The sequence below is a fragment of the Convolutriloba macropyga genome, chromosome 12, assembly GCF_964194025.1.
Source record: "Convolutriloba macropyga chromosome 12, txConMacr16.3, whole genome shotgun sequence".
Lineage (NCBI taxonomy): Eukaryota > Metazoa > Xenacoelomorpha > Acoela > Convolutidae > Convolutriloba > Convolutriloba macropyga.
In genome coordinates this window covers 22,771,185-22,787,523 of record NC_134479.1, presented here as the reverse complement: position 1 = coordinate 22,787,523, position 16,339 = coordinate 22,771,185, and the positions used below count along the sequence as shown (strand labels likewise).

At 31.2% G+C, this 16,339-nt stretch overlaps 2 protein-coding genes across 3 annotated transcripts in view; both read left to right on the top strand.

Annotated features, from left to right (window-relative positions):
- The window catches only part of LOC142351005 (large ribosomal subunit protein uL5A-like), a 130,474-nt gene that overhangs the window by 10,508 nt on the left and 103,627 nt on the right, over window positions 1–16,339 (top strand). The gene's annotated exons all lie outside the window — the stretch shown is intronic.
- Window positions 3,768–4,556, top strand: LOC142350352 (uncharacterized). The gene has a single exon (XM_075402189.1). The coding sequence runs from the start codon at window positions 3,791–3,793 to the stop codon at window positions 4,424–4,426; it is 636 nt and encodes a 211-aa protein (XP_075258304.1). The 5' UTR covers window positions 3,768–3,790; the 3' UTR covers window positions 4,427–4,556.

Sequence of the window (16,339 nt, the reverse complement as noted above, 5' to 3'; positions counted from 1 at the left end):
GAACACAATTTCTGTTGCGGAGATTATCAACCCGATTCAACAATCCAACAAAAGCGCAAAACCGTTGCCTCCAATAGCCTAATCCTCAATACTCAAAACAAATTTAGTTGATATTTTGAAAGGTAGTTTTCAGTTGGAATTGCAGAAAATTTCTATAAATTTGAAATCATATTTGAATTCAAACTAGTTTCTTTAATCTTTTGAACTAGAGGATTGAATTATGTATAAATGTAGAATTGGTGGAAGTCAGCTTATTATAATGTTTTCGTAAAATTTAGATCAAAAATGATAACTCGGATGCAGCCTAAAAGCTTTCGGATAATTTTTGTGCCACTCGAAGATTTGACTGAATCGCGTTTCTCTGAATTAATGCCCTTAAGAAAACATACGCGAACGAAAATGTAATGATGTGTGCTTTTAGATTTGCTTTAATAAATGAAGCGAATTGATAGCAATATATCTTACTACCAGCAAAATATTTTCTGGCGCCATCCTTGTAAACACACAGTAAATCGGTTGTTTTATTTAAAAACAGCAAGAACCATTTAAGGAAAAATGGTTTTGGATAATTATTTTATTCTGCTCTTCGAATGCAAAAAAATAATTACCGATGGGCCCTCATTGGCCAGATTTAATTACCGACTGATTCTGAACAGTTCACTTTTAATTGCGGTTTCTGGTCAATCGATTAATTTTTACCATTCGGTTTAATCCATTTACAATGGGAAAACCAACAAAGTCAAAATTTGACCCAAAGTTTATTGCTGTATGACTCTCAACAGTTCGGATTTAATTCTCGGCGGCTTCGTAACCAGTCAATGCTATGAGCTGATATTTTTCGCGCGGTGCCCCAAATACTTGCCGAAAGAAAAATTAGCCAAATGGAATGTTAACCGAAAAAGAGACCAGTCAGATTTGAGATCGCGCATGTGCTATTGCGAGAAAAAAAATGGTCTTATGTGTTTGGATGCGATAGATCGACCGCTCATGACGTAATACGTTAATTTCACGTGTAAGCGCGTCAACACTGCGTGTCCAACTCGCGTTTGCTAATAGCAATCATCTCAGCAACGAATTCTTCTAATTCTCTTACTTTTACTATTTTGACTAATTTTTACGTCGGCTAATATTCCGGACACCGTATCGCGCTTGTGAATAAAAGCCTTAAGCGTCCTAGTTTTCAGTGTTTACTTTCCCATCAATTAGTTTGAACGGTTTATTAAATCTTAAATGTGAGGGCATTTACTTATTAATGTTTGTTTGATAATTATTTTCAACTTAAACATATGAATTGCTAAAGTATTAGATAAAGTCAATTAAAAGAAAGCCCCTCCCCTAAAAGGGTAGTCGGTCAACTCGGGGCAGCAAGTCAACTCATGTATATTATAAATCCTGAGTGTAGTCAAAAATTAAAGCATCAGATGCGAAAGATAGAGAAATTAGAGTATCAGAATTATAATCAGGATAGATATGTAAATAGCAATCAAATTATATTGTATAGTGATTTTGAATCCAGATTAGAAAAAAAACTTTTACTAAATAAAGATAACTTTGATTAAATTGATGTAAACTATTTCCTTGTCCTTCTACTCCCAATTTTTTTCTACTCATAAAAATTAACTGCTCATATTTGCTCTCATAGCACTGACTAGTTGCGAAGCCTTCAGCAATTAAATCTGAACTGTTGAGAGTCATACGGTGGTTAAATTTGGCCAATTGAAGGGAAACCGCAGTTAAAGATGACACATTCCTGATCAATTGGAGTTGGTATTCAAATCCATCCAAATGAAGACCAATCGACTAATTCTTTGCAGCCGATGAACAGAAAAAAATATAACCATGCTCACCAGAGGACCAAACTTATGAGTCACAAATATGACTTGAACAAAGGCATTGGCAACAAAAGCACATGCTCGGTCAAGAAATGTCTTCAGTAGATCTTCTCCAATAGATCTTTTTTCGCTCTTTTTGTCCCTTTTTTCATTGCAATTCTTTGCATTATTTTGTAAAGTTCCTTGAGTGCATGTCCCTGTTTTATGGTGCTTTTCTGTTTGAGTTTGACTTCTCAAAATTTTCCTCTCTTGCATCGATTGCTTTGTCCTCTCCTACGTCATTCCAAAAATGGCTTGTTACGTTTTTTCGCAAAATGGAGAGAAATTATGCGCGCTCTATTAATTACAGATCATTTTGTATGCCGAATTGGGTTATACTAATTAAAGGCGTGAAATTAACTACTAAGATATCATTATTCAAATGATCATAAGCCTAGTTAAGGTATAAGAGTTTTGGACTTCATCTATGTTGCAGTGGTACTGGAATGATTCTTTCCTCTCCACTGTTTCAGATTGTAAACGCTAATCTAACACTCAAGAATGTCCTAACAAAAGATAACTTGAACTATTTTTCAGCAGTTTAAATTTTTGATGCGTGATTGAAAGAATGAAACTAGTTGCTAAGAACTATTATTTATGCCCCTATTATAGTAATATTCGCGTAGTCATTTATTTCAAGGTTCCGACATCAAACCCACTCATTGACTACTCTATAATAGAGAATGTCATTTATCATTCTTCGTGAGCATTAAACTGACCAAACTTGTTACGTTACAATAGTATTTGAGATATGTGACGTCATTATAATTGTAAAAAATTCTCCAAAATTGACCAATTCCAGCAAAAATTTTAACTAGTTACAAAATGTGCATTTCATTTCGAATCTTATCTGCGGGTTTCTACAAATACAAATTAAACAATACCAGTACTTCAACATATCTAATCCGAAACTAAACACCTACTTAGATAAAATTGACATGCGCTATTTGTTAAAAGTTAAGTTATTAAGAGTGGCCATGAAAACTTGAATCAAGTTCTCGTGAAATATTGAGTTTAATCGTTTGTGCAAATAAAATTGCAAGATTACAAGGTAAATGCTTGATAAATCGCGAGGGCCATTTTACTCATAACTAAACCCTCCTGCGAGAAATTAAGAACAACTAAACAATCCAAGCAAAGATTAATCTTTGGAAACTTTGAACAAACTCTTTGTAATTTTCAACTAAGTTGAACATCGTGATAAGACTGCAAAATGGTCAACGTCAATTTTTGGTTCACTCCTAGATCCAGATCGACTGCTCTTTTGAGATGTCTGTCCAACATCCCCGAATGAATCCAAGGTACGTCCAGAAGTTATCACATGTCATAATTGTTTTATTCATAGAACATAGAACACTTTGCTATGATCATAGAACACTTTTTAAAAATTTAATAATAATAATTATTATTATTATTTATTATTATTATTAAAAATATCGGCTTTGCGCACGTGTTGGCTAAGGCTTGTAAATCTAAATCCACTGTTCAAATCCAATATCATTTAGAAGGTATTCACAGAATTGTCTCTAAAACAGAGCTTGATAATGTTGACTTCCGAAGTTTACAGCTCGCCTCACCGGTAACCTGTAAGCTCTGCACATCGTTTTTAACAATAACTTGCTACCACCAGACTAGCAAGAACGGATTGTGTAGAACCTAATTATGCCTTTCCATTCAACTACAGTAGACCGTAGAGCTTCAAGTCCAATTGTGTGTCCATGCTCCAGAATTTGCCGTTTTTAAATGCAAGATTATTAAATATAGTCACTCCTTAAAGTCATTTTGAAATTAAAACAAACGTCGGTATATTTGGATTTAGCGTCGGAATGTGGTTGGATCATTTCAACACTCAGTGAGTGTGAACTAAGGCACTGATTCTCTATCATTTTTAGATCGTATTCGAGAAGTTCATTTGGAGTATGGTTACTGACAACGCGCCAGAGACCATTGCCATGTTCGACATCGAGATAGATCCCAAATACACGTACGAGAAATGTCTCAATGACTGGCGGAACACCGACTGCAAGATCAAGATCATGAAGGATCTCAACATCGCGGTGCACGACGAAGACATCCCAGAGATCATTTCCGAGGATTCCATCAACATCTTTTTAGTCCGGCATCCTGCTCTAGCGGCTACTTCCTACCTGCCCAACGCCGAGATCACGTACTTCGAGATTATCGACTCATCTCAAGCATTTGACTTCACTGAAACGTTCCAGAAAATGCTGGAAGGTATCAAGTATGCCGAAAAAACCTGCAAAAAACCACCTCTGGTTCTCTCAGGCGACGTCCTTAGTTCCAAAGAACAATCTGTGAAGGCTGTTAAGAAGATCTGCGAGCTTATAGAAGTTGAGTTTTCAGAGGATATGCTGACTTGGGAATCACGCGAGGGTTTCGACCCCACGTGGGACGTCGCATATCTTGCCAACGAGTCCAACAATCCGATCGGGTTCTTTTCCAGGGCAAATCAGTCAACTGGATTCGAGGACGCGAAAGAAAGGGAAATTGACATGAAACAAATTGAAGACGATAATGAAGCGATGGCTGAATGAATTAAAAGTTGCGAGCCTGTGTACGAAGAAATCCTGAAATACGCTGCTAAATTTTAAATTGGTGAAATTGTGAAAAAATGCCGACTAAAAGAGTGTATGTGAAAGCAATTGATTCTTCATTTTTTTCTAATTGCAGTTTGCCTCGCTGAGTGAAATCACTTGTCAAGTATTAATTTTTAAACACAAAAGTGAGTTAGGCTATGCAACTGTTGTAATCTCAACCAAAGTTGATTTCTAACACATTACTCAATTCTCAGTTGCATAATATACCGGTGAAAAAAACACCTCAACGCTCAATTAACACTACGAAGTCTGCGTCGGCATTGGAGTACGAGTTTATCACAATCTTTTATCACCATTGTTACTATATAAAGGGGGCGCAGGATATTAGACGAAAACTGGATTAAGCGAAATCGTTTTTATAGCCGTTAGGCGAAAATTTTGAACTAAAATTTTCTGGACATTAGGCAAATGCCCATTAAAAAACTTAATGCAGCACTTCAAAATCCACGATCCACGAAACGCTATACAGTACGCAGCGGTCCCTAACAATTGTCTTTACGTCAAATTAGTGAACAAAGAGCATGTGAAAAGCAATTTTTGCAAACTATTTTGTCCTTCGCTGACATTTGGGGATAGGTATTTGGCAAAAAATGAGGAAGCAAGGGTGATAAACATGATCAATAAATTAATTGCTTTATCTTTGGATACTTGAGTACTTTATAGCGTCAAGTGGATTTTGAAATATCGTCTTTAAGTGCTTTAATTGATGTTTGCCTAATGTGTACGAAATATTAGTACAAAATTTTCGCCTGAAGGCTTCAAAAATTGCGTTCGCGTTATCGAGTTTTGACCTAATATTCCTTCACCCTTTATAAACAGTTGCGATAAAGTGGGATAAACTCGTAGTCTAATCACGGCAACGATGACAAAAGTTTTGCAACTGTTGTAACCGCAACGAGAGTTGATTAAAAACAATAAAAACAATAGTTGTTATCGCTATCTCAAAGTTATTCCACAACTCGGCTTCTCGCGATGTGATAACTTCTTGGTATGCGTAAATTTCATTGTGTTAATAGCCAACTGTGTGGTAATCTTCTTTACAACAAGTTTTTTTGCCCTATCATTTTTATTGAACAATTCGTTTTGTCCTCGGAGTTTTATAGCTTTTATAGCTACTGCTGTCTGTTTCCCATGTTAGCAGATTTTACGCGAGTAAACAGTGGACAGCGGTGCACAACTTAGTCGAAGAAGGTGAAAGATGTCAATTTTAACATCACTTTTTCGTAAATCTCTGATTGAAAAGAAAACCTAATTAGACATACTTTTTTCAAAGATATTCTCAAAAATCTGATAAGTAAAATAGAAAAAACAGCACTAAAATAATTAATGTTTGAAAGCACTAAATGCACATTTTATACCCGACATTTTCACTAAAATTCGGAGACGCTTGTGTTTTTTTCTCGTTTGTTTTTAGAAAGAGCAAGTATATTGTGGTCTTGCATAATGGATACCACACAAAATAAGCAATATGAAAGACCCTTTTGCCGCTCTTTGCGACTTAATTTTAGTTTTTTTAGAAACATCTTGAAATCGATGGATTAGGGATCAATTGTTTGAAAGCAAAAAATCTTGAAAACACAAGTAGTGGGTAAAAGGTGCTCTCCAAGCGCATTTCAATTTTTTGAGCTATTTTTACATAGTATACATAGTAAAAACACCTCAAAACATTTTCATGCACTTGTTCGAGCACCTTCCACCCACTACTCTATATATCTACTACTTGCTTATACCCCATTTTATTCACTACTTTATATTAGCTCTATATTCAATCAAAAAATCAATAAAAAATAAAGTAATTTCTAAATAAGAGTGAAATCCCTCTTTTAAGAGTGAATCACTCTTTAAGAGCAAAATCACCCCAATCCTCAGTACAAAATCGCTAGTGGAACCCCTAAAGAGTGATTCAGTCCTTTTTTAAAATAAATTCTAAAATTATCTAGTTTATTTAAAATTATCTATACTCTTCAATAAATTTATATTTTCTTTTACTTTTTCTATATTTATCCTATTATTAATAGGAAATGATACAAAATTATAATACTACTTGCTTATACCCCATTTTATTCACTAATTTATATTAGCTCTATATTCAATCAAAAAATCAATAAAAATTAAAGTAATTTCTAAATAAGAGTGAAATCCCTCTTTTAAGAGTGAATCACTCTTTAAGAGCAAAATCACCCCGATCCTCAGTACAAAATCGCTATTGGAACCCCTAAAGAGTGATTCAGTCCTTTTTTAAAATAAATTCTAAAATTATCTAATTTATTTAAAATTATCTATACTCTTCAATAAATTTATATTTTCTTTTACTTTTTCTATATTTATCCCATTATTAATAAGAAATGATACAAAATTATAATATTTACACGAACAACTTTCTTCATTTAATGTAATAATAGGATTGGTGTAACCACTTGGTTTACCACAGATGAAGTCTGTTCGTGGATTGGGGATCAGATCAGTGTAACTGCTTCGCAGATTTCTAGTAAATACTTTAAGTATGTCCACATCTGGATATTGTCGTTTTACATGAGCATTCATTCCATCATATCTCACAATAGAAGGGCAATATAGACAAGTAACTTTAGTAGAAGTACAATTTCTACATGTATGCTTGCTTTTATCAAAATCTGTTAATGGTTTCACAAAATTACATCTATTACAACATCTAGTTATAACTTTAGGATTAGGGCTAGGATCAATGCTAGGATTAGGGCTAGAGTTAGAGCTAGAGCTAGGATTAGGGCTAGAGCTAAGATTAGAGCTAGAGTCAATACTAGGACTATATCCAGATTCATCTTTAAAAGAACAATCATTTTTTATGCAAATACCGCTTAATGTTTTATCACCACGCACACATTTACCAATTTATCTTCATGATATATTGAATAATGAAAAGCTAGATTAAAAGGAGTTCCACTTTTATGATTACACTCTAAACATTTTATAACCATTTATGAAGGGGTAAAATTATAAATAATATCTAGCCAAGATTTCAATTATATCTTTAGTATTTTCTTTAGATGTGATATACTCAGCTAAAAATTTCTTTCCCGGCATATTTAGCAAATTAGTTTTTTATCTTCTATCTAAAATCACTTCAAGGTCTAATCATTTTTTATCTCTTATAAAATTTATAATCTCAACTCTAAACTCTTTATTATTTTCATATAGATTGCTTAAATACTTTCCCACCTTTCTATTTAAATTCCCATCCTCTTCATTTATATATTCTTCTTGTACTGTATTTCGTGGATCATTATCCAACTCTTCTCCATATCCAACGTTAACCAATGTACTTACTCTACTCAACATTGTGCTTGGTCCCATTGCTATACCCACAGCATTTCTTGCTATCATATCGGGATAAATATGACTAATTATAATTAAACCTGAGTTTATAATTCCACCAAAAGTTGATAACTTTTTTATACCTTTTCCTGTAACCGTTTCTTGTGTTAGAACATCATTCTGTATTTTAATATTATTTAATTTAAGAAGTTTATTAAAATAGAATATATAGCTATCATGATTAATAACATTTCTATCTGTTGCATTAATCATGAGTGGTTTCATTTATGCTATAAGTTTACTTATATCTTCTCTTTCTAATTCATCTTTTAAACTAAGAGCTTTTAAATCAAGAAAAATAACTCTCGAGTCATATATCATAATTCTATTCTTATCAATAATAATAAAAGTATTCTCTTTCCTATTATATTTAATTATACCATAACGAAGTTCATCTGACATTCCATCTGTATAATTATAATAGTTACTATTTAATTCACAAATTTTTTTATTGAATTGTGTTCACATTTTTATATTTCACTAAAATTTCTAAATAGATCAGCTCCATTATAAGTTGTTAAATAAGTAGTATCACAACTCATTCTTGCTTTATTAATTATTTCAGCTGGTTTATGACACATTACAATCATTTGAATATTATAATGTCTTCTTTCTGTGAAATAATAAGCTATATCCTTTTTTAACTTAACGCCCATATCATCAGGAACAATTACACTATCTTTGAATATAGACTTGTTTTTTGATGTGATCATATTTCTATCGCATGTATCAAATGCAATGTAAAACTCACCAGGTTCAGGATCTATCCAATCTCTACAATCTTTACATACTATGATTATTTTTTTAGCTTGATCAATGGAACTGCTTCGCAGATCTTGGTCTTGGTTTTGGTTTTGATCGGTGTAACCGCTTTGTTTACCACAGACGGAGTCTGTTCGCGGATCTAAGTAAAACTTTAAGTATTGTCTAATAAAAAATGTTTTGCCTGTACCAGTTCCGCCATAAACAATAGTAAGTAATGGTGACTTTTCATATTCAAATTTAACTAGACTCCTATTCATAAATCCACCAAAGCTTTCTTCTAGTTTTGTATATTTACTCGGTATCGAATTTTAAAAAAAAATAAAACAAATTGCAATTATGATAATAAAAATAAAAAGTATACCTCCTTTATCCATTTTTATATATAAAATTTATATTAAAAAATGCTTATCCTAACTTTTGAGGAATTCAATAATAAATTTAATATTGATAATAATGCTATGAGTGAAATCAGAATAAAAGATATAGGTAAAGATATAAGTCTAACGCCAACTGAAATTGTAATGAGAGATGAGAATCCTAAAACAATCAGGGAACTCAACTTCAACATTATCGTAAATCTACATCCAACTGATGGTACACATTGGGTTTTAGTTATAAGAAGAGGAGATGGTCCAACATATTACTTTGATAGTTTTGGTGTAGAAAACCCATCGTTATTCCTAGAAGAATATGTTGATCTAGTCTCTAATGAAAGAATACAACAATATGATGAATCTTATTGTGGGGCTTAGTGTTTATATATAATCTATCTTATTGATAGAGGATTTAGAATTAAAAGTGTTTTGAATATTCTAGTTAATCAAGTTAAATGTCTTGCAATATATAATGAATGTTTTAGTTGAGGTTGTCATGTTAAAGTTAATGATAATCAGGGAACCTGCTTCGCAGATGATCTACGAAGTAGCTTTGCTAATAATGTTAATGATAGTGTTAAAGATCTACGAAGTAGCTTTGCTAATCAGGGAGCGGACGGAGTCCGTGGCATGCCAACCTGCTCCGCAGATAATGATAATGTTAATGTTAATGATAATGATAATGATAATGATAATGATAATGATCTACGAAGTAGCTTTGCTAATAATGATAATGATAATTTCATTAATCTGCGGGCAGCTTCACTGATAATGTTATATATCAATTTGATGAAAAACATGGTGAAACGTGGCAAGCCAAGCCCCATCAAAAAAGGTCAACCTAACGCTCTCTCTATAAACATAAATGAAGATCTACAACCATGGCTAAAAGATGATAATATAATTACTGAAGCTACACTCCCAGAGAACATTAGATGTATAATACCTGGTCCTAGTGAACGTGGTAAGACATTCATTTTAAAAAAACTAATTCTGACTAGTATATAATTTGAAAAGCTATCCATTATTGGACCTACTGGCGATCAATATCAGGGAACCTGCTTCGCAGATAAAAATATAAGTTGCTAGTCTGTCGAGTTTGTTAAAGATATAAAAGATTTACCATCTCCCAATAAACTAACCGAAAATTTAAAGAAACTAATGATATTCGATGATGTTAGAGCCAAAGAACCAGTTATTAATGAGTACTTTTGTAGGGGTAGACATAATATTTGTAATATGACATATCTTAATCAAAATCTATTCACAAAAGATAGACAGAGTGTTAGAAAGAATTGTAATCTATTTATTTTATTTGAACAAAGAGGTAAAGTCCTCAAATCTATATATCAAGATTTCTTTAATAATAGTGAACTTATTTATAATGATTTTGCTAATATATGTAGTAATGTATGGAAAGAGCCTTATAATTACATTGTCATTGATATAACTAAGAATAAAAATATTAGTGGTAAACTAAGAATTAATTGGGATCGGAGAGTTTTGTATTTATGCATGTTTAATTATAATTTATAACTATACTAATCTGTGAATATGGTGTGAGGGATTCTACATGTATTCTAAATCTTTCTTTAGTATTTTTATGGAGATATGTACATAACCTACAATAGAATTGTTTAAATCTATACTGAGAGATATGTTTATATACTTCACACTTTCTACAAGTTAGATATTGATCGGGATTATTAAAGTGTTCTAGTAAATGATCATGTTTATATGTTATAACTCTATTACATACAAAACATTGATATGGTTTACCCTGACACCAATTACAACTTTGAGCCCAGGACTTATTTTTACATTCATCGCATTTAATACTAAAAATTTTTTAACGAAAAATACTATTTCAAATATGCTATGATTATAATAAAACAAGGCTTTGCCTTGCTGTTACACTAAATGCAAAGTAAAACTTTATACATCGCCATTGAAGTCTATGGGTCTTCCATGCTCATCTATAATATAAAATTCAATATATTCTATTCTATCTTTAGTTACATTTTGATATAAGATTTTATTTGGTATAATATTTATCAAGTAACCTGGTGGTTCTGTTAGATTAAATGTATATAATATATCTGTATCTTTACCATTATCTTTAGCTCCTGATATAATATTGCAATGAATATTAATTGTATTGAAACCCATCATATCAATAATTTTATTTGTAGTATACTTACCTCTTGAATACATTTGTTCATCAAATCCTAGTAGTGATGCTACCAAGTTTTTTACATTAAAATTAATAACACCTTGTAATACTTCCATTTTACATTTCATTGTATTTTTGCCTACTTGAAACAAAATTTAATTATTTGTTTCTTGTTTTAATATATCTGCTATATCGGTTAACTCGTATGACCCCGGTGGTATAATAAATACTTTGGCTGCATCTATCTGATGGAAAGCTTGTGGATTAGTAAACATAAACTGTTTTTTCTTCAAGTTATATTAAACACCGAATTATAAACAGATAATCTAATTAAACCAATTTTCGTTGTGTTATGTATAGGGTTATTAAAATGAAAGCTTTCATTTGGTTTTATCATTCTAAAGTTAAGTGTATGTTTTTTTCTAGTTTAAGTTAATGATGTTAATGATATGAACAAAAGTAAGATTATAAAAAATAAACCAAATAACCTGTCAACAATTAATACAATCAATACTAACATTAATATGATACTCAATAGAGAAGAGAATCATTTAAATATACATGATTCATATCTAGAGATAGAGTTTGTTGTATCAGATGATGCAGGTGGTGTATTTGCTAATAATGCTAATATCAGATTAGTTAAATATGGTTTGATTGTATTATTTAGTTCAGTTAAGCTTGAAACTAGTGGTGGCAGGACCATTTAATATATAGATCATTGTCATCCTAATCAATTGATGTTTAAGTTATTAACTAGTACTGATGATGAATATGAGAGTGGTTTTGTTAGAAATCAAGGCATTAGAGATAGTCAACTTAAAGGTGACCATACTGCTGCAGAACGAGGTCATACCCATACGATGATTAGGATGAGTGATCTATTTGGTTTTGTAAATGATTTATAAAAGATTATATATGGTTTAGGATTAAAACTAATATTAAAAAGTAATAATAATGATAGAGCTCTATTTAGAGTTAATGCTGGTGCTGATGCAGTTGGTAATGATGGTGATATAGAAATTAGAGATATATCATGGTGTGTGCCCAGTATTGATCCTAGTAATGACAATAGAATTATTGTGCAAAAGGGTTTAATAAAAAGAATAATGTAGACTTTAGTTATTTTGAAAGAAAGACATTTTATAAGAATGTACCCAATGCTACTAACTTCTTGTTTGATCTAGGTATGGAAAGTGGTATGGAAAGACCACAATATATAATAGTTAGTTTTGAAAATAATAATGTTAATGAACAAACTCATGAAGCAAGTACAATTGATATAATGAATGTTACTGAATGTTATTGTAAGATTGGTAGTGAGTTTTATCCCGAGGTTAGAATGAATATCAATTATGGTTCTAATAATTATAATTAGGCGTTTAAAGAGATTGTTAGCTTTAAAAAAGATTATAATGAGCTACCACATAATATAAAACCATATATAAATCATAGAACATTCAAAAGTAGTTATAGAATGTATGTATTTGATACTAGATATCAAAGTGATCATATAGGACCACAACCAATACAACTTAATTTTAAATTTATTGCTGCAGTTGCGGATGTTATATGTCATGCATTAGTATTAACTAGAAAGGTTGTTAGTGTTAATAGTGATGGTAATAAGATGGTTGATATAGTATCATAATTATAATTATAACTATGGCCCTATTCATTATTTTAGCTATATCTCTCACAATAATCATCTGCGAAGCATTTCCTGATAACTACAATTATAACTATTTCTTACTTGTCTTAGCAAAAACCCCTAGCTTAAATAATATCTAGTTTCTTTTTATTCTCTAGAGATAAGCCTACAGCTTCAAGCTTAAACTTAGCCTTGGGCCTAACCTTGGGCTTAGGCTTAGGCTTATTCATAACAACAAAGGGATTATACTTTTTAACTTCCATTATTTTTTATATATGGAAATGAGTCTTTTAAATAAGTTCAAAACTAATTCATATTGGTTGGTGGTAGACATTATAGTGGTACTAATAACATAAGAGGTTTTGTATCGGCGAAGGGTACTAAAATGTTAAAGGGTAATTGTGTTAAATGTTGAAGGAATAAGTCAATCAGATAAGTATCTGATGCAACAATAGAAGCAGAGGGATTGAAAGATCTCTTTATAAGCATTGGTAGGGCTACGGTTAATTTTGGAAAGAGAGTTGCTAATAATCCAGTAAGAGCATTAGAAATAGCAAGTAAAATAGGAAGTGCGGCTGCATCTAGAAACCCTAGAGCTGCTTTATCGGCCACACCTGATTTAATTAATTTTGCAACTACTGGCGAGGGTATAAAATTAGTACAAAAAGGAAGAGGTTTATACTTAGGTACAAAGAAAAGATAATTAATTATATTCGAATTTAAATATAACTATTGTATGTATGTGTGTGTATAACTAAGACTAAGACCAGCTCTAATATTATCTATCTGCGAAGCAGGTTCCCTGATCGGTGTAACCGCTTCGCGGATATATATTAATATTAATATTATTATTACTAAATACATTATTATAACTAAGCACTAACAACTTTAGTTTAAAAAACACTCAGCTTGTTTTTCTTGTCATTAGAGTTGCGGCTTCGCCGATTTTTCTTATAATCCTCATATACCTTAACTAATTCAATATACTCATCATTATCTATTTTATTATCATTCATTGATTTAGTATATAGTCTATTAAACTTATCACTAAACTTTTACTCAAAATATACATTTGTGAATACTTTATAATTTTATTTCTTATTTTAGTATTAATTGTTTTTGGTAATGAACCACAAACTTTTGCTGTAGCAAAAACTGTTGGTATAGAATAAGGTAATCCTATACCTGTTAATGCAACTGATGTTAATGTTGCAGTTGTTGATATGGATGATAATAATATTTCTGTTATCTCAGCTACGATAATATAATTCTTATATCTACTTAACTTCTTATTATAGTTATTAGTTTCAGTTTCATAATAATTTCTAATATCTTTTATAATGTTAATTTTGTTGTTAAATTTATTTTTGGCTTGAATATTTTCATTTATCAACTGTTCATTGGCAGTTGCAGCATTGCTGATCTGTTTCTCAGCCGCTTCGCGGATTAATCGTTCTGATACTGATGACAAATCTGGATATAGTAATCTCTCACTCGGTGCAGTTGGATTGGTCATGGTCTCCGTCATAGCTTTGCTTATTTGCATTAGTAAAAATTCTTTCTATTTATTTCATTATATCTTCTTGTTTAAAACCATTTATAATGGTATTATTCTTTCTCTTCTAAACTTTGTTATTTGAGGACCGAATACTTTTTTAGCTAATAATTGTTGTTGTTGTTTTTCCATTATTATTTATTTATTTACCATAGTTAAAAACAAAATTATCTAATTGTTCTTGATTAATAATATTCATATATAATTGTTGCTTAGATTTATCTAGCATTTCATCGTATAATCCATCATGACCAATTTTTGTTTCTAGTATTAATAATTGTACTCTTTCTACTAAGTTGTTGGGGTCAGTCTCAGTAAGACCACTAGATTTAACTTCTTGTTCTTCTTCATTAGTATCGTCAACAGTGGATTCACTACTAAAGGAATCTCTTCTCGGTGATGCGATACTAATTGATAATCTTCTTATAACTTTCGATCTATTACTTTTATTTTCCCCTCTCCGTTTATAACCAATATCCCTCAGAAATTGTTTTATTTTAATTTCAATTTTAGTATTAATTGTTTTTGGTAATGAACCACAAACTTTTGCTGTAGCAAAAGCTGTTGGTATAGAATAAGGTAATCCTATACCTGTTAATGCAACTGATGTTGATGTTGCAGTTGTTGCTATAGATGATAATACTATTTCTGTTATCTCAGCTACGTTAATATAATTCTTATATCTACTTAACTTCATATTATAGTTATTAGTTTCAGTTTCATAATAATTTCTAATATCTTTTATAATCTTAATTTTGTTGTTAAATTTATTTTTGGCTTGAATCTTTTCATTTATCAACTGTTCATTGGCAGTTGCAGCATTGCTGATCTGTTTCTCAGCCGCTTTGCGGATTAATCGTTCTGATACTGATGACAAATCTGCATATAGTAATGTCTCACTCGGTGCTGTTGGATTGGTCATGGTCTCCGTCATAGCTTTGCTTATTTTCATTAGTAAAAATTCTTTCTGTTTCTTTCATTATATCTTCTTGTTTAAAACCATAATGCATCTCAAGTCTTGCTTGCTCTTTATTATCAACTAACGTACTTCTTAAAAGTATAGCAATTATATATTGTATTTTAACTTTTCTAAGAGTTTTATTGTATTCTTTCATTTCTCTTAGACCGTTAGTAAACATATCATCTAAAAGTATGTCAGTAATATTTTAAACTTATTATTATCAAATTCTTGTTTTAATTGATTATATTTAAAAATAGTATCAGCAGCAACTTTATTACGAAATTTAACTGTATTTGTGACTTCATTTGCTGATTCAATAAAAGCATTAATTAGTTCATCATTAACTTGTGTTTCATTTAGTTGTAATGTTTTAGTTGTAGCTTTATCAAAGTCACCCTTTCTTAGTTCAGTTATGTTTCTACTTAAAATGTCTATTTTATTAGAAGAAGATAATAGGTTATTGTCATAAAACTCTTTATTAACAACATCTTTTTCATCTATCGGAGGACGTACATTTGTAATTTTATAGGTATCTTTCAGGTCAATATTATCGTTATCTTCTAAGAATAATTGACGGGCCTTACTTGGTGATAGACTAATATATGATGATGCTCGTTTAGCCTGATTGAATCTATTTCTTGTCATCTTCGTATTTATTTACAGAAAGATTTGAATCCAGCTTGCTGGCTTATGACCGGAGGTCTATATTTAATGATTCTAAAACTTTATTATTAGATTCAAAGTCAAACTCGGATTTTAATAATTCCTGTTCATAATACTTACCTTCTATTATCTCTCCATTCATATCTTCTATCTTGGCGTTGGTGGTTGTGTTTTTAAAATCTCATTAACTTTAAACAACTCTCTATTCCAATTAGAAGTGTATCTCTTAGAGAACATATTACGTTTATCTGCATTTCTAACATTTTAATAGTCCTATAAATGAATGAGTATTTAACCTTATCGGGATTATTAGAAGCATCAACAGGTGTCATATTAATTGTTGAGTGAATGTTA